The sequence below is a fragment of the Gymnoscopelus microlampas genome (assembly GCF_963454915.1).
Source record: "Gymnoscopelus microlampas genome assembly, chromosome: 12".
NCBI lineage: Eukaryota > Metazoa > Chordata > Actinopteri > Myctophiformes > Myctophidae > Gymnoscopelus > Gymnoscopelus microlampas.
Window position 1 is genome coordinate 17,689,596 of NC_139949.1, and position 19,748 is coordinate 17,709,343.

At 40.6% G+C, this 19,748-nt stretch overlaps 2 protein-coding genes across 2 annotated transcripts; both read left to right on the forward strand.

Moving 5' to 3' along the window:
* Positions 1 to 6,999: 6,999 nt before the first annotated feature.
* ndor1 (NADPH dependent diflavin oxidoreductase 1) lies at positions 7,000 to 9,993 on the forward strand. Its single transcript, XM_084074031.1, has one exon. It carries the CDS (start codon positions 7,136 to 7,138, stop codon positions 8,915 to 8,917), a length of 1,782 nt encoding a protein of 593 aa, XP_083930157.1. The 5' UTR covers positions 7,000 to 7,135; the 3' UTR covers positions 8,918 to 9,993.
* A 1,158-nt stretch (positions 9,994 to 11,151) lies between these two features.
* chek1 (checkpoint kinase 1) lies at positions 11,152 to 19,748 on the forward strand. Its single transcript, XM_084074904.1, has 14 exons — positions 11,152 to 11,309; positions 11,610 to 11,675; positions 12,223 to 12,337; positions 12,598 to 12,706; positions 13,066 to 13,130; positions 13,404 to 13,473; positions 13,927 to 14,115; positions 14,953 to 15,057; positions 15,197 to 15,292; positions 15,522 to 15,603; positions 16,091 to 16,259; positions 16,567 to 16,698; positions 17,826 to 17,927; positions 19,362 to 19,748. Exons 2-14 carry the CDS (start codon positions 11,611 to 11,613, stop codon positions 19,455 to 19,457), a joined length of 1,395 nt encoding a protein of 464 aa, XP_083931030.1. The 5' UTR covers positions 11,152 to 11,309; position 11,610; the 3' UTR covers positions 19,458 to 19,748.

Genomic DNA, 19,748 nt, shown 5'->3' on the forward strand with positions numbered 1-19,748 from the left:
CAGCGCATCGTAGGAGGTGAGCTTCCCTCCCCCCAGGAAATACACGACAAGCGATGCGTAGCCAAGGCTGAGAGTATCATCAGGGACAGTCATCACCCCAGCCACAGCCTGCTCAAACCCCTGCCGCACCCTCGACCTGGCAAGCAATACCAGACTATCACATAACAAGAGACTGTTTATAGCAGCTGTCAGGCTTCTGAACAAAACCTACGACTGTCGCCAGTGCTTAACTGATTTGCACTTTACTGATGCACTTTTAAGGACTTCTAAGCAACATGATACTGACATGCACTATACCTAATGCACTACATGTGATTTAGGACCTCTTTTAATTACAAGATACTGATTTTAACATGCTGCTTTCTCAGGCTTTTTGTGCTCATCATGTTTTCCAATGATCTTCTTTTTGCTCCCTGAGCTGCAAACGTTACCTGTAATTGTGTTGTGACAATAAAGTTGATTGATTGATTGATTGATAACGCATTGCATCACGTTGTTACATTGAAGATTATGCCAGTTAAACGATAGAGTGATGGAGTATGAACTGACATGATCCTTGATAGAATAAATGGTAAAATCCTAATTTCTAGAAAGACGTGGCCTCAGTCGACACTTACATCTACATGCCTGACGAGGACGGGATCTCGGCTTAGGTAGCCAGGTACCAGTGGGCTGACATAGGCGAGACAAAGCAGGGTATGGATAGTAATTTGGGGGGCATTGATAGTCCAACTTGCTGTTACTTTTCAGTCCATTGGTCAGGGTGTAATGACCTCCTTCAATCTGTACATTTTCTTCAGTGCAGTTCCGCTCTGCTCCACCACCTTGAAAACAAATTCATTGAGATGATTATGTTTAATTCTTACTGTTGTTGCTGTTTTAATTCAGATCAATAATGGTTTGTCTTATCTCATTCAAAGTTTACCATAGAATAGAAAATGCACAACACAAACAAGGCAATACAAATAAATAAGACGAAACATAGAACAACATAAAATACACAATCACAAAGTAACGGTCAGTAAGTTCATAATTCCATGACAGTTACAAGATTTACATGCAAATTTCACAATTTTATAACATTTGAACAGTTAATGAATTCCGTACTTTAATCCCACAGTCCCAAATTATTATATTATTATCCTACTATCCTACTATAATTAAGGAAACTTCTGCCATCAAGGAAACCTCTGTCATCAAAACCTGTCTGTTCCGCACGATTCTCCTCAGTGGCTTGAGCAATAGATCTGAACTTGCACACGGGCATTGTTGACCATTAGCATATCGTCGCCTTTCGGGCAGAAACCAGCTTACTACATTTTTGTGCTTTTTTGTTTTTTCATAAATTAACGCTATTGAACACCCATTACTTCTGTGTTGGTTAGAAAAAAATCACACCCTGTGTGAAGGTAGCGGCGCCTTTGATACATTTTGTCATCGATATGTGTTTATAGCCATGTGTCACGTGAAGCTTGACCAATCACTTTGTTGACGGGTCTGACCAATCAGAGCGTTGATGGGTCTGACCAATCAGAGCGTTGACAGGTCTGACCAATCAGAGCGTTGACGGGTCTGACCAATCAGAGCGTTGACGGGCCTGACCAATCAGAGCGTTGACGGTGAACACGGACAAAGTCAGGTATAGAGCATGATCCAGCGGCTAGCGCCGCTAAAAATATTGAACCAATGAAAAGTATTAAAAAGCGCTTCTGACAAAACCTCCTATCTCATTGTGTCTACAGTGTACCTCTTTATCAAACTTAGCACTGAAGCTTATGTTATGAAAACAATGAAACAATGAAAACAACAATTTCTCCTGTGAACTTGCAAGACGACTATTAACTTTACCACCGTCTGACAATTCAGCTGTTTTAGGCCTGCTCATGGATGAATTTGTCAGTCAGCTTGGCCTGTGGGATGTCTGGCATTTTAATCCTCCATCAGGAATACAATTTATTCCCCACTACATGATAGTACCAGGCAGCACACCTCACTCATGTTATGATAATGCTATTTATTATATTCAGTCATTATTCTTCAGAATATGACTGATGCCAACCAGTCGCCTACGCTTCCATGCAACTTGATAAGAGGCTTTCAAATAAGCTCACCATAGCAGATTGTCTCATCGATGTCTTTTTTACTGTTGAGGGATTTGAGACTAGCTTGGAAGTTAATAGTTTAACATATTATCTTTGCTTTGCCATTATCTTTGTAATAGATTTATATTAACAACAACAACAACAACAAAAATCACACAAGAATGTGGCGGCCCCCCTGTAGTAGGCTAACTCTGAGGACCACCTAGGGGTCTCGTCGGACTGTTGAAGACACCTGCTCTAGGCCAAATCACGCCGGTAGGCTACCCATTGTTGAAGAGACATTGCTTTTATAAACTTAGGGTGATTATGGCCAACTGAACAGGCTTTTAATAATTATGTATTCTTACCCTGTCATAAATAGCCTAAATTGAAAATGTAAAGTCCAATATCACAAGCAGATATTCTACAGAATATTCAATAATACAACCTGCTGATAAATGTATAGGCTATAGGAGTTTCAGCTGTTTCAATAGGCTATAGTTGTTTTTCAATCTGTATTTCAAATCGGATACTCATGTTCAGAAATTATTTGAAATAGCTAGTCACTGCCGCCATCTATGGGTGAAGCATAGTAGTAGTAGTAGTAATAATAATAATCATAATCATAATCATAATAATCATAATAAATAATAATAATAATAATAATAATAATAATAATAATAATGATAGTAATAATAACATCCCTCTTAATCTAGATATTCCCGTAAACATTTTTAAATCATCACCAAAAGATTCTTGCAAAGGAATTTGCCCTCTGCCTAGAAGAGTAGGCCTATTCATTTTAGGATTTATATCAAGCTACAGTATGTATAATACTTGAGTAAAGGCAATACCAGAATGTAGAATAGACTAATCTGTTACAAGTAAAAAAGACCTGCATTAAAATTATACATGTGTAACAGTACATAAGTATTGCTATCAAAACATAGTTACAGTGCCAATCTTGAAAGTAAGCCTACTCAAAAGGCCCATTTCAGAATTGGATTGTAATTAGTAATGCATTGATGTGTTCATCACCTTATGTTGCAGCTGGTAAAAGTGAGACTGATTATATGCTGCTGCTGGATAGCCTAATACATAATAATTTATCAGTTTGTGCGTGTTTTGTATTAATAATCAAAATCAGCAACGTAGGCTAACTAATAACTAAAGCTGACAAAATAATTGTAATCGAGTAAAAATAACAATATTTGCCTTTGAGGTGTGGTGGAGTAGTGTCATAAAAAATAAACAAAATATCAAACAAATTAAAAAACTCAAGTAAAAGAATGTAAGTATAGTAAAAGTACCTCAAATTGTGTACAGTACTCTTTAGTTATTTTCCATGACCTGACTCTTAACAAAATGTATTGTATACAAATTAGTAGCGCAAGAACAAAATTCTTATCAAGCTTCAAATGCCTTTGTAAAACTAGCAAGGAGCAAATATTCAAACTGTGATATTGTTTGCGAATAAAAAATATACCAGTATTATAACTACATTTTACTTTCAAGGATGATCATGATACGTCTTGGAAAATATGAATTATTCTAAACAAAAAACACAATCAAAACAAGACAAGCTGCTGTCAAATACTGACTGACATAGGCCTAATCTGATAACAAGAGTAAGACATGGTCTACCTGTAATAAATCCAATATACTAAATCATTTGTAGCTACGTTTATAATGTAGTGCAAATCAGCTCACCCATAAACTGAAGACATAATAACAGTGCAGTAAACCAACACCAGTCAATGGAAAAGGCCATGTTGAAAATGGGATGATTCCACAAAAGACAAGGATTTATTATCAAGAGGCAGTGCGAGTGAGAGTAAATAAAAGGCCTACCGCTTTGTAACTTATTAACTATGAGTGAACTAATACTCATATGGTAAACAGCCCCCCCCCCCCCCCCCCCCCAAACTGTTTCCCGTACATATTCTTTTTTGTTTTTGTTTTCAAACTGTTTATATGATGTTTTGCATAGTAGTGTATATTTGTCTGTCATTTATGTTTCGATGAATTGAATACAAAGGACCCCAATGGAAACAAGCCATAGGCTTTCTTGGGTTTAAAATCCTCTTAGCAGAACTTGTATTGAACTGTACTTTCCTGTGCTTTTTTGGCAAATTGCTAATAAAGTGTCACCATTGCAGGATTCCGCTTCATCATTTTAACTTTCTGATTGACTGAACAGCCTACTTTATTGGTGATTTTTAAAGGTACAGGCAGTACATAAGTTAAAGCCTGTTTTTTAATTAATAAAATGTGATTTGATCTGTATGGTAGACTCTACTATTGTATTAATATAATCTACCAGGTAGAGTATATTAATACAATATAACTTATACAATTGTTGTGGTTGTATTTTGTCTCCCTGCTCTTCTATTGAGACATTTAGTGTGTCAAAGGTAGACTACACATAACCATTGAGAACCATTGTATCTGAAATGTGGCAACACTGGCAAGCCTAAAGAACTTTCAATATTAACCAACGAATCATGGGTTTTTCTCGTTTCATCCGTTTTTGTGAGTGAACTTAAGGTCATATGACTGATAAAATAAACTATTGAGAAACCAAGACAAAGTACAAACAACCTTGTCAATTCCCAAACCCCAAGCTCAGTTTTGTTAGTTTTCCAGTAATGATTAATTGACCTGCTGCTCCTTAAATGGATGCTGTCAGTGAGCTGGATGCAATCCTATCAGGTGGGCAGAGAACAGGTGGTGGAGGTAAACGGAACCCTGTCATTGTCTGTCATTAATGTTTCGATTGATTGATTGATGTACTTTATTTAGTAAGACATGAGAACAACAGTACATGGAAGTACAAATTCACAATACAAGGTCTACTAAACTGGAAGACTGGATTAAGCACTGAGCTTGTCTAAGATGAAATCCCCATGCACACAAATCATGATGACAAAGAGACAGACAGATATACACTACTATACAGAACGTCATACAATCAGCTTACAGGTTACTGGTATGAAGAGTGAAAATGTACAAGAGAAAAGGTTAAGACTTAGACAGCAGGCATGCAAACAGCCCCGAGGTGAAAAAGGTGACAACATGTTGTTTTCTTTTGGGTCAGGTGTCACACAATTGCCCTATTTGGGTCCAAAAAGGTGACTGTAGCTGAAAAGTGACACTTTTGCATGTCTGAGACAGGGGCCATTTTCGAATTGCATCCTCTGCGGTATCTTAGGGGAGTTTTGAAAGTGAGTAGGGTTTTACACTCCTTTTGGTAGGGCATTCCACATTTTTGATGAATAGCATGAGAACGAGTTCATTCCCTTTGTTGAGCCAAATCTGGGTTGAACATGATTCTTGGAGCTGCCTGGTGTTATGATCGTGGACTTCATTGACGTTTTGCAAGTATTTTGACAAATTAATTGATGAATTGCACAAAGCACCCCAATGGAATACGTTATGGAATACGTTATAATATCATAGAGTTAAAAATAAGTACTGTATAAAAGCATGATATGCGTCGTCGTACGACGTGTCACCGAAACAAAAACAACACGTCACGGATACAACACGTCACGGATACGACACGTTGTGAGCTTGTAGATATTATTATTATTGGTCGTATCATTGGAGCTAATATTTGCCTTGCTGTGGCGTTTAAAGTTAACCATTTCCTACACCGGGAAATTTACGAGTAAATTTGATTTCAAATGGATTCACTATTTTTATTACTCTCCGCAGGAGAGTTTTGTTTTCACTTTCTAAATATGACACACCGATTGGTCAAGCCTCACGTGACATGTGACAATACGGTGAAATACTGTATAAATACATGGCGTCACTTTGACGGTGTCTTTGCCACCGTCAAAGTGAGGTAAGACAGGAACCATCACGAAATGGCTGCATGGCTGATACATAATTGGCAGATAGGACAGATAGGACACTTATATAGACAGGAGGGATATGACACTTACACAGACGGATAGGACACTTACAGTACACAGACAGGACGGATAGGACACTTACAGTACACAGACAGGACGGATAGGACACTTATACAGACAGGACGGATAGGACACTTATACAGACAGGACGGATAGGACACTTATACAGACAGGACGGATAGGACACTTATACAGACAGGACGGATAGAACACTTACACAGACAGGACGGATAGGACACTTACACAGACAGGAGGGATAGGACACTTACATAGACAGGACGGATCGGACACTTATACAGACAGGATGGATAGGACAGTTAGAACATAAGAATTAGAACATTCCCAACATTCCCAACACAAGTCTGGTAAGAGTGAGGTAAGACAGGAACAATCACGAAATGGTTGAGAAATGGCGGATACTGTAACAATTGGATAGGACACTTACACAGACAGGACGGATAGGACACTTACACAGACAGGACGGATAGGACACTTATACAGACAGGAGGGATAGGACACTTATACAGACAGGACGGATAGGACACTTATACAGATAGAACATTCCCAACATTCCCAACAGCGGAGAGTTGTGCTCCGAGGAGCACTTTTTCTAGTTTATTTTTGTAATGTATGCGGTTTGTTGAAAAGTAGAACTTCTGAATTGTAAGACTGTTGATAAATTATCTTCTAAACTGGGATCAGTCAGGGATCAATTCACTCTGCAGGTAGCCTCGGAAACCCAGCCTTTTTTTTCCTGCAGGTTGCTGATCCGGTCCTGGTGTTGAGCGGATACGGAAACCGTACGTTCATGTATGTGGTCGTGCGAATTACCGGACACAGTAGGCGGTTTCTAGACCGGGTCTGAGCAAGGAGCAGTACATAGAAATAAGTACTGGGGTTTTCAGGCGACGGACGGACGGGGCTGGGATTGGCTAGTTGGTGTTACGTAAGCGGTGACGCATGAAAAAGTGGACGTCAATTCACTCGATGTAGGACCTCTCAGCCGCAGCATTGCATTATCCCCATGGTTGAATAATATCGTGATATAAGTCTGTGATCAGCAATATTATTGGCATTGAGATTAATTAAGGAACTAACCAAAACGAAGGATCGGAGAAGACACAGAAAGTCAGAATGTCAATCCCAACGCTGCTAGTTCTCTACGGGAGCCAGACGGGTACAGCCGAGGACACTGCACATCGCATCGGGAGACAGGCACAGAGGAAGCGGCTGCACGTCCAAATTTCACCGCTGGATAGCTACAATGTAGCTAATCTAATCTCCGAGCCTCTGGTTGTTTTTGTGTGCGCCACCACTGGTCAAGGAGACCCTCCTGACAATATGAATAATTTCTGGAGGTTCCTCTTCAGGAAATCTTTGCCTGCTGGCTCTCTGTGTCAGCTAGAATGTGCAGTACTGGGCCTAGGAGACTCTTCCTATCCGAAGTTCAATTTTGTAGCTAAGAAGCTTCATAAGCGCCTTGTGCAGTTGGGTGCCAGCATGCTGCAGCCAGCTGGACTGGCAGATGATCAGCATGACCTGGGACTAGATGCTGTGGTTGACCCATGGCTCAGATCATTTTGGGAGAGAGTGTTAGTTCTGTACCCAACTCTTGGACATGTGATTCCGCTCAGAGAAGATGAACCACTCCCTCCAAGGTACATTTTCCACTTCGTAGATGATGTAAAAGAAAATCCAGATCACATGTCTCCAAAGCGACAAATGGTGCCTTCACAAATCCACCCCTTCCCAGCTAAATTGGTGTCCAATCCGAGAGTAACAGATGCCTCCCATTTCCAAGATGTGCGACACATTGAGTTTGACATTACTGGCTCCAACATCGAGTTTTCTGCTGGTGATGTGGTGATGATGCATCCATATAACACACAAGAAGATGTACATCAATTTTGTCAGTTGCTACGATTAGATCCAAATGCCCAGTTTACTCTAACGGCAACAGACAGTAACACTACAGTTCCAGCTAGGTTGCCCCAGCTCTGTACAGTTGACCACCTGGTGAAACATTTCTTGGACATTTCTGCTGTGCCACGCCGCTCCTTCTTTGAGATGCTGTCCACTTTTGCCACCAACGACATAGAAAAGGAGAAGCTGATTGAGTTCAGCTCTGCCCAGGGCCAAGATGACCTGCATGACTACTGCACACGGCCACGACGCACTGTCTTAGAAGCGTTGGCAGACTTCCCTCACACTGCTGCAGAACTGAAGGTAGACTACATCCTGGATCTGTTCCCTGAGATCCAGCCACGCTCCTTCTCCATCGCCTCCTCCCTCCTTGCACACCCCAACCGGATCCAGATCTTAGTAGCTGTGGTACGCTACAAAACCAAGATGCATAAACCTCGCAAAGGCCTCTGCTCCACGTGGTTAGCTTCGCTGGACCCCGCACATGGGGAAGTATATGTGCCTTTGTGGGTTAAGAAGGGAACTTTAAGGTTCCCAAGCAAACAGGAGACGCCTGTGATCATGGTTGGGCCTGGAACAGGAGTGGCACCCTTTAGATCAGCCTTGCAAGAGAGAGTAGCTCAGGGAAAAACGTCTAATGTGTTGTTCTTTGGCGCTCGCTCTGAGTTCAAGGACTATTTCTTCCACTCAGACTGGCAGGACATGACCATGGCTGGACATCTGACCTGCTTCACTGCCTTCTCGCGAGACCAGGAGGACAAGATCTATGTGCAGCACCGTGTCAAAGAGCAGGCTGAACTCTTGTGGGACTTGATTGCAAATAGGGGTGGCTGTTTTTACATAGCAGGCCGTGCCAAAGAGATGCCGGCCAGTGTGCGTGAAGCACTGCAAGAGGTATTTAAGCAAGGAGGAGGTCTGTCCTTGGAAGAGGCAGACCAGATGCTGACCACAATGGAGCAGACGGGTCAACTCCAGAGTGAGACCTGGTCCTGATCACTAGGGAATCACTAGGGCTGTCACGATCATGAACATCAACATTTTAGTTGACGATTAATTGTCATACAAATAATTGGGATTAACGATTTAATTGTGTTTTTGGAATTGAACTTAAACAAATTGTTTGACTTAATAATTATTTGATAACTGAAATTTACAAATGAATTACTGATAATGACCTGTACCAATTATCAAAATAATGTAGTATGTTAAAACAGGCCATGCATGTTACAAAATAGTGAAAATAGCTGATCTACAAGCTCACACCGCATTGCAGCATGTTAGCTTGTAAATGTAAATGAATTCATACAGATTATGAATGGAAATGATTCTCACAATTATGCACAACAATTGACGACAATTGATGAGATTGATTATCTCAAATAATTGCGATTGGGCGATTATGTAATAATTGTGACAGGCCTACTCATCACAAGATCTCAGACTTTTCTTGCTCTGTCTGTTTCGCAGAATGTATACGGTGATATCTTTGATAAATAACCATCAGTAATGCCCCTATAATAACTAAATGGCACTGGTTAAAGGAAAATAATAGAACAGATATAACAGTCAGGTATTCAGAAAATTACCAGTACATTACTGTAATGCAGCCTTTTAAAGCCAGGAAGAAAAATATGCTTATGCTTTATCACAATATTGCGATGTCCTAACACGATATTGATATTATATTGATATATTGCCTAGTCCTACTCTGCATTATAATGTTGATTCCTCATTGTTGTTTAATGTTATTGTACTGAATTCCACTTGTTGCCTGGCAAACCTGCACCCCGCACTGCCTCTGTGGTCAAGGTTTCAACTTGGCTGGTGGTGTTGATTTATTGAATACTTTATTAGACAGAAATGCAAACAGCACGAGGTACAGTCACACATTAGGCTACAAGGATAACACAGCTGCCTTATGTACTGTGTCTGGTGATGTGTGTTCAAAAGGCAATTGAAGGGATCTCTAAATCACATTTAATACAATTTACAAATATAGTAATGTAGCATACATGCATTCCATCCACCCTATACAACCTGTTAAATGCGCTTGATTTTGAATATTGATTGATTATTTATGTATAACATACAAAAATAAAGTGTGCATAAACAAAAATACATGTTTTTGTACAGTCAGTGCGTGGGAGATGGACTAGTCTTTTTCTTTTAGACGATGTCTTTGGGAGCTATTGCATTGCAACTTTATACATTTTAATACATGGTTAAAATATATTATACACTAGCTAAACGTTTTAAGAAAAGCTTGCCGACACGAGGTGACCTCTGGCTGAATTACTTTTAAGTTTGTTTATAATGAAACAATTTTTTTAGTCTAAAACAAGAGTTTCATTATAAACAAACGTAAAAGTTATTCAGCCAGAGGTCACCTCGCTTCACCAGGCTTTTCTTATAAAAGTGGTGTCTATGTACTGCTCAGTACTCAGATCCGGTCTAAAGCCCGCCTACTGTAGAGTGACACATGGCTCGAGACGCGAGATTACACAGAGACATATAAAGGTAGACGCCTCCTTCGACTCTGAGGCATTGGTATCACGGGGGGCATTTTAGCGTAGGAAAGCTTCCCTGAAGCTTCCGTGTGTGTCACAGAAGGGGGCGTTCGGTAGGCCAATCAGAGGCAAGTGGGGGCGGGACAACTAGATTCTGACAAATCTTAGAAAAGACGCACTGTGATTGGCCAGTAGTCAACGCGCTGTGAGCGCTGTGATTGGCCAGTAGTCACTTTGAGTGTCCGTTTTCCTACGCGAAAATGGCGGCCGCGATACGAGTTGCTCCAACGAACTGCAGAGGCCAATGAGGTATCTAGGTTTCTATATCTATGAGATTACATACTAGCTCACGAACAGTATCCGTATCCGTCCTAAATCTGCAAACTGTCTCTTTCTGCGGAAGTGACGATCAGTGTTGCCATGTCTGCTTATTATTAGTGACTTTGGGCTTCTTTTTCTGTAAAGTTGCTTTTTAAATATTGGTAGTTCCGGGTTGCGTTTCTTTTGGCTTGTTTCTAAAGTGTTACTTATTTGGACTTTGATTGTAACATTTTTATTTAAACCAGTGGTGGTTCTCTTCTCACATATTTTCATGTCCTGGTCCTCCTGGAACTAACAGTGCTCGAGGAGTCATGTGGCGTAGGCGCTTCTTTTGGGCTTGTTTTCCTGGACCTGATTGCTTCGCAAGATTTGGCAACACTGGTGACGATGCCGGGTGCTACGTACGCATGGCGGAAATAGTCAAAAGAAGCCCGCAGAACGGAGAGCGCCAACTTTATGACAACAATTCACTTCATACTGTGTCTCTTAGCAAATGTCACTGTTTCTATCTGCTTTAAATTAAGAAACGCCGCTGGTTTCGAGTAAAACAAGTCCAGGTAAACCACCGCTTCCTTTCGACCACTTTAGAGTTTAGCCCATACCATAGAGTTATAAGGTTTTAGCCATATTAAAAATATCCGAACTACAAGCTGTACGGTATCCAAAATAGGGTTGAAAGTGGTTCCAAAATCAGGTTGAAAGTGGTTCAGTGTTCTACTGGGCAATAAATTGTTTTATTTAGTCTAATCCTAGATAGCTCATCCGACTCTTTATACCCACAATTTAGTGATTCTGTTTAAAAAACATTTCCATTATTACAACATTATGTGTGAAAAGTAAGTAATTGTGTGTCGTAGCATGGCGGTGCCTTTCGTACAGGGCTGGGACCTGGTGCAGACACTAGGAGAGGGAGCCTATGGAGAGTAAGTTATCATTATGATTCTTTGTATGATTATCTTCATTTACATAATGTCCCTGTTTTAATTCAGTGTGTGTCATTCAGTCACGTTTCACACCAAGACATTATTTTTTTGACTTGTACTGTGGGTGTTATTTTTATGATCAGTAATGTGTTCTTTAATTTTGAATACACTGTTAGAAAAATGCTTAGTAGCTGATATATAATTGTTCTGTGAAATGCTCTCACAAAGCATTTCAACATAATGCAACGTTGATCTGACTGTGGCGAGATGTTTTATCCCTGTAGGACATTGTACAAAGCATCATACTAAATACATTATAGTATAGCTCAAATACATTGTGGGTGGTTTGGAATCGAGAACCTCTCTGGGGCCATTATAGCAGTGAGTATTATAACTCAGACTTTTGGTGTCAAGGATGGTGACAGATTCAATGTTGATATCTCATTCCCACTACCCTCTTCTCATTAGCACAGGGCAAGGGGAGTATGACATTTTCATCATCTTCTCACTGCTGCTGTTGTGCTTCTTTCTCATTCCTCTTTACCAGAGTAAGGTTGCTGGTAAACAGACAGACAGAGGAGGCGGTAGCAGTAAAAGTGATCGACACCTCTCAGGCTAAGGAGTGCGCTGACAATGTGAAGAAGGAGGTCTGCATTCACAAGGTTGGTCGATCCCACCCTTGCATGGTTCTAGTCTCAGAAATGTTAATTTAGTTTTGTTTTTTTGTACTGAGTTTCTTATTTACCAAAAAGAGAAATCATTTTTATGTACTGTATGTTTGTAAGTTGGTGTGTAATTAAGTAAGTGGGGCTACAACATGCCCCATTAAGGCAGTGGATTTCATCCCAGATTCTACTGGTCTGTGTGGTCAATGAGTGTATATACGCATGCAATCTATTTTAACGTCCAGCTCTGCTCATAGGCGCTCAGCCATGCCAATATTGTGCGCTTCTTTGGACATCGAAAAGAGGGGCAGACCGTCTATCTCTTCTTGGAGTACTGCAGTGGAGGAGAGTTGTTTGACCGGATAGGTGAGGCAGACCGTATTATTTTCAGAAAGTCCCCAGGTTGTCCTTGGAACTCAAGCAGTCAGTCTGCCGATAACATAACGGCAATGGCCATAATTTAATGCTTAAAAAATAGGTTCAGTCACTCACTCAGACATGTTTACTCACTCACTCACTCACTCACTCACTCACACAAGGTTCATAATACTTGCTCTAAATGTGCAACACTTGTCACTATCAGAGATGTTATACACTATATGCCATTATATACTTTGGAATGTACACAAGTCTTTTACTAATTGAGTTTTTTACAACTGATTTACTGGTCTAATGCAAGTGAACCTGGTTAGAGCTGTTTGTTATACCTCTTTTTTCCATTTCAGAACCTGATGTGGGGATGGAAGAGCAAGAAGCGCACAGGCTTTTTCTGCAGCTGATTGCAGCCGTGGTGAGTGTCTGGTTGACAGTCTGTCTGTTGGTCATCCATCCATTTCCATGCTGCTTCTTCAAATTCTGTGCATGCTAAAAAAGGTTTCACAAAAAATAAAGTCAAGAAGAAAAAAAAAGCGAAACAAAAGGAAAAAAATCTAATTGAATATGGAAAACGGAGCAGTCCAGAATCCAGATGTCCCCTTCCCAGGCAACTTTCAGCTGCTGTGGGGGAATGTCAGTGCAGATCACCTCCACATTTCATGATGTACTGTTTTTCAACCTCTTACAGGAGTACCTCCACAGTATTGGGATCACACACAGAGACATAAAGCCTGAGAACATATTACTGGATGACAAAGGTGAGGGAATATGTATGGCCATTCTAGTGTTCTTTTTCTCTTCTCTGAATATTGAAATAGTACCGGTGCCTTTCGGGCACCCGCCTACTCGGGACCACGCAAGTCAGTAATGATGCAAGCTGGGAATGCACTCCCCAGCGGGTTATGCAATGGCCCGCTGTGCCCGTCTGTTTGTCTGTGTCCCTTATATGCCCATAGTATATGGGCATATAAGGTTAGAGGAGCGCAAAATATGTGATAGTCGGTTGCGTTTGATTATTCTATATGATGAAAGTGTCGCTGCAGCTTTAATAGATTTTTTTTACTGTAATGTAGTCTGTACAACAGTCTAAAAGCTTAATTATTTCAAATGATTTATCTGCTTGCCTATGGCTTTTATTTATCTATGAGTCATCTTGGTCTGTTTGTGGAGTCCTGTTGTTTATTAATGCTTGTGTTGTTTCTTACGCCAAGATAACCTGAAGCTGACAGATTTCGGCTTGGCCACTATGTTTCGTCACAAAGGCCGTGAGCGCCTTCTCACCAGGCTCTGTGGAACACTTCCCTACGTGGCCCCAGAACTTCTCAGCCGAACGGAGTTCAGAGCCCAGCCTGCAGACGTATGGGCCTGTGGAATAGTTCTCACGGCCATGCTTGCCGGAGGTAGGGAACTGTTTGAACTTATTTATTTGCATTGATTTATTGATCTGAGTGACCTGAACTGAGATTGTGGGGTCATTGGTGTCTTAATATATGTTTTTGACATTAGTGCCGGACTAATATTGGGACTTTTGGTGATGATTTTTATATGAGATATCATATCAACATAAATCTGTCTGACTGTTTAAAATGTTCACATGGTACATACATCTCAAAAGCTCAGAAGTTAGAGTGCCACTGTCTGCCCTTAGACTGGGAGGTTGGGGTTCAAAACCCTGCCGAGTCATACCAAAGACCATATGGACCAATGCCTCCGTACTAGCATCATGTCCAGGGGATGTTCTTTTATATCAAGCCGCCTCACACTACGGAAACGGGAGGGCTCCTGACTTCTGGGGCGGCCTTAGCTGAGTGGTTAGTGAGCCCGCCAGGGGAGCCAGAGGCTCAGGAACGATTCCAGGCCAGGCCAGCAATGTGTCGATGTGTGTCCCTGAGCAAGACTCTTAACCCCTAATTGCTCCCTGAGCGCTGCACAATGGCTGCTCACTGTTCCTAGTTATTATAGGATGGGTAATTGCAGAGGACAAATTTCACATCTGTGCAAATATACATTGCCAAAAAAAAAGAAAAAGCACTGGGGATTAATATTATTATATTATTCTGGGCCACATGAACCATTGGTTCCCAAGGCTACTTAATTACTTACACAGGCTAGTCTGTGCTAATACATCTGCCACTATTACATTTTTTGAACCAGAATGAATGATGGATCTATCTCTTTACCCAGAGCGTTCTCATTCTTAGACTCAGCCTCATGTCCTTTGTTTCTAATTCTTTCAGAGTTGCCATGGGACCAGCCCAGTGAGAGCTGTCAAGAGTATTCAGATTGGCTCCAGAGGAAAACCTACTTGCCACCTTGGAAAAAGATCCCACCAACGCCACTTAGTAAGACCTAAAACAAAGACACATATTTGAATTGTCCCCATTTCCCTTCTTGATGAGATAAAACAAACAAAAAACTTCCACACACTTGGTGTGTTCATCATTGCATGTTCAAATGTAATGTTCAGTTGTTTCTCTATAGGTCTGTTGTCTAAATTATTGTTGGCCGGTCCAGAGGGACGGATCTCAATCCTGGACATAAAGAAAGACCGTTGGTTCACCCAAACCCATAAAGCAGGTAAGCATAGCTTTTGAAACGGTTCCCCCATCATTAACTCTTAACCCTAAAAATAATTTGAAAATAATTAAAAAAAAATAACTTTGTGTTGTCTTTCATACAGTAGATTGTTTGCAATGTTTTTTTAAATTACCACAAACAGCACTAGGAGAGATACATATGTTAAGAGTCAGATCATTTGATATGTTATATTGAATGTACAATATATTTCACTGATGTGCTCCGTTAGGTGGAAACCGACAGTCTCATTCCCACGGACCTGCGCACAAATTCCTTAAATCCGATTCAGGACAAATATCCCGAACCAGCAGGTCAGATTTTTTTTTTGGCTTTGTATGTGGATGTATTTCTCTATTATCACGGGATCACTAAGATACCATTGGTATAATCAGTCAAAACTTTGCAAAGACTATGTGCATACACTGTCTAGAGGAGACCATGTATACCCACCTTTCTTTTTCTTCCACACAAAGTGTCAATATGACCTATGAGAGCACCCCCTCACATGGGTCATATCGTCGCTGACGGGCAGAAACCTTGTATGTCCAAAACCTGTGTTCCATTGGATCCAATGTAGTTATTATTTAGTCGCAAGCTCTTGTTAATACTTTTAATTGGTTAAATATTTATATTTACTTTTGCGTGACACAGTCATAACGGCACAGTAGTATAAATTCATTCATTTATGAAAAAACAAAAAAATATGGAAATACAGGTTTTCGACACAACAGCGATGATATTTTCTTTGTGTGTAAAAATGTACTGGTCAGTTTAGATGTCGTGGTTGTGTTTTCACAGTGATGACAGGATGCAGTTCTCCAGCTCCCAGCCTGATCCTCTTGCAGGCAGCTGTACATGGGAGACCACAGTGTGTCTTAGGGAAGCTGAGGTCTCCTTTTCCCAGCCATCCAAGCCTGAACACATGCTGCTGGGTAGCCAGCTACTAGGTACACCAGGACCCAGCCAGGTAAAAACAGTAATAGGGATTGCTATATTTGTTTTGCATACATCGGAAGCAGCTTGAAGTAGGGGTGAAACGACTAATCGATCTTGTAGATTGGCTATTTTCTGCGAAGACATTTAATGTTGAGCGAAAATGGAGGGAAGTGGTTAAGAAATGATCGCCTGATAAATCAATTCTGAAAGTAATTGTTAGTTGCAGCCCTATTGCAGTATGTACATTGAAAGTAGGTTGAAGTCCTACCTTACACATACGCACACATTCACATCTCGCTATAACAATGAAGTCTTTCTGGTCTGTTCTCATTGTCTAGACACCCTGGCAGAGGTTGGTGCGGAGGATGACGAGGTTCTTCACCACTCTGGACCCAGATGGCACTTTCTCTGCCCTGAGAGATGCCTGCCTTAGCCTGGGGCTCACCTTCAAACACACTTGTGCCAACCAGGTGCGTTCATCTGCACAGACATTCTCCGTCTGTCTGTCTGATTACAATCTTATTACAGAATATCTATTTATAAATCTCTCTGTATCTGGCTTACTTAGAAACTCGCCAACTCTGTACATTCACTCAATCACTCTCAATCTCACTAACTCTGTATGAGTTAATCTCATGTTTTCACACACAAGTAATGTTTACACACACATTGCTCACTTTAACATAAGCAATGTGCAGACACATTTCCTGAACCAGGGGTCTCATTTATAGTAGCTACACTTTAAGGATGGGTGTTTGGGGGTTAACTGTAGTGTAACCTAATTGTACAAATTAACATTGCAGTGCACATTATGAGCCTGCAACATCAAATATGTAGCACAACTGACTCATCTCATTATTGACGGAGAAGACCACAATGCCAACGGTTCCCAAATAAAATAAAACGCCCAGTTGTCTCGTCATCAGCTATCTACTATCATGATCATCAGCTTAGTCAAAATACGCTTTTTTTTAAATGAGGCCCAAGATATTTGACTATACATCTAAATACTGTATTTGCATTCACAGTATTTATTGCTACCGTATACTGATTGTTGCCATTATTATTGTTTCTTTAAATCTTTGTTTAATTTTGTCTGCTCTTTGATTTCTTTCTTTTTAAGTATTTGCATTTTCTGTAGAGCGCTTTGTAACACATTGTTGAGTTTGTTTTGTATTACTTAGCTGCCACAGTAGAGTTATAGTACAATGCCTTTAATGGTAGGGCTAGGCAATTAACCGAACATATATATAGAAGCAGAAACCGACTTATAACAAATAAAATAATAAATAATTGAATATTTTGAATAGTATATGTAATTGTTATAATCAACTAAATTGTTCAGTCTGATTAACCACTTAACCCTGTATTATACTTAGTTGTTCAATGGTGCCGTACAAAAATGGCTGAACTAACCGATCTACAAGTTCACAGCACGTCACATCGCTTGTAGATCTGCTTATTTTATGTTTTTATTGTTCATTAATCAATAATCATTAATCTTAAGCAAGGCAAAAGTTTTTAATAATTCTGACATTGATTTGATGTCCTATTGCTTATCCCTATTTAATTGCCCTCTTTTTTTTACCCCCAACAGGTGACAGTGAGCACATATGACAAACGCAACAGCAAGCTAATCTTCAAAGTCCATCTGCTGGAGATGGATCAGAGAGTTCTGCTGGACTTCAGGCTATCTCAGGTGGGTGGAATCAAACCAGGTTAGCACTGGAAACCCAAGTAAACATGCTATTTTAAGGCTAATGATGGGCTTGAGCTCCAACTGGTGTTTGAATTTAACTTTTGAAAATGGACACAAACCCTGGACTAATAGGTAGGAATCCAACAGACAAACAAAAACGAATGGCTAGGCTGGTGTCTTGAATTGATTTAAACCTGTATACCAAAGTTCAAAGCGCAGTGTGGCAAATGTATTATGCAACATTGCCACCATGTGGTTAGGGCTGGAAGTAACATAAACGTATTAGTTAAAGCTTGTCGTGTCCTTGTCTCTGCATGTTTTATCCTTAAAACCATGATCCTCTACCAGTGTATCAGGGGCCTCATTTGGGTCACATGTCACCAGTTCTCCTGACAGGGTCATCGACATAGAAACATAATATCGATTTGATATTTTGATTAATATTCAATATATAGACAACTGACTTAATTACCACAACATTTTAAACTTTCTTCATACCAGTTGAGCTATTATGTTTATGCACACGCATACAATTTCTCACAGCCAAAGAAAATTATATCACGTGTGCTGTACACAAAATAAACCTAAAACTGAATGCCAAAATTGCATATAAGTGAAGTAAGTAAGCCTTGCCGAGCCATGTGGCCCATAGGCCCTATCTCCTGTTTCTGTAGCGGCTTGATGTACATCCCCCAGCCATGATGCTAGTATGTCGCAGGGACTTACTCCCAATCCAACCCTTGAAGCTACATGCAAAGCAGGGAGGCATTGGATCCCATTTTATATAGAATTTGGTATGACCCGGTCGGGGGATCGAACCCCGACCAACCAATCTCAGGGCGGGCACTCTAACCAACCACAAGGCCACTAAGCTTGTGCAGTTACAAAACCGTTTGAAACCCAGTCTGTTCCGATAAAAGTTCAGTTTGTCAGTGTTGCGACAGCTTACTCTGTTATGTGTGAGCGTGCTCTTTAGCTAGACAGACTGTAGAAACTCTCGATCGGCTGGCTCGTTATCCAAATCCGAAAGCCCCTATGAGAATATGTGTCAGGCTATAGAATCGATTATGACTGGAATCTCTTGATGCTTCTCTCTCTGTTAGTGGTTAATCTCTCTCGGAGTCGCTGCTGGGACTGACTCCAGCTAAGGCACATCGAGCCTTTTATACTGTCGGTTATACCCGAATATGGGACTATGCTGTCAGTCCTGGACGTGACGGTTATCTCTATATATGGAGATCTGGGCAGAGGTTGCTGATGTCAGACTCCGTATATATGACACGCATTTACTGTAGGTATCTATGACGACTTTGTAAGTTGATAGTCTCCATTTATGGGGATCTCTGTATATAGGCTAGTGCTGGCAAATATGCCTTGAATGTTTTCTACACAGACATAGTCACCAACCGGTGTCTTCTTGTGTACGGTTTCCAGGGCGACGGTCTTGAGTTTAAGCGTCACTTCTTGAAGATCAAACAGAAGCTTGGTGACATCATCAGCAGCCAGAAGGTCCAGCTCCCTGCCACATAATTGCTCTTTGAATATGCCTCTTTGTAAAGCCAGGGGAAGGACAGTAGAGAACTGTCAATAACAGGTCATTGGAGATGAACATGTACATAGTTAGCTCTTCTGAAAATACCTTTTATCAGTTCCTTTTAAATACCTTTTTATTTTTAGTTTTTCAGTGTGTTTGTTTGAATTTGTGCGTTTGCATAAGACAATGTATGCATTCATATTAAATATATTTGTGTTGCTTCTTTGAGAATACCAATGTGCTCTGAATATATTTGAGTTTAACTAATAAAAGAAGATGCTCCTTTT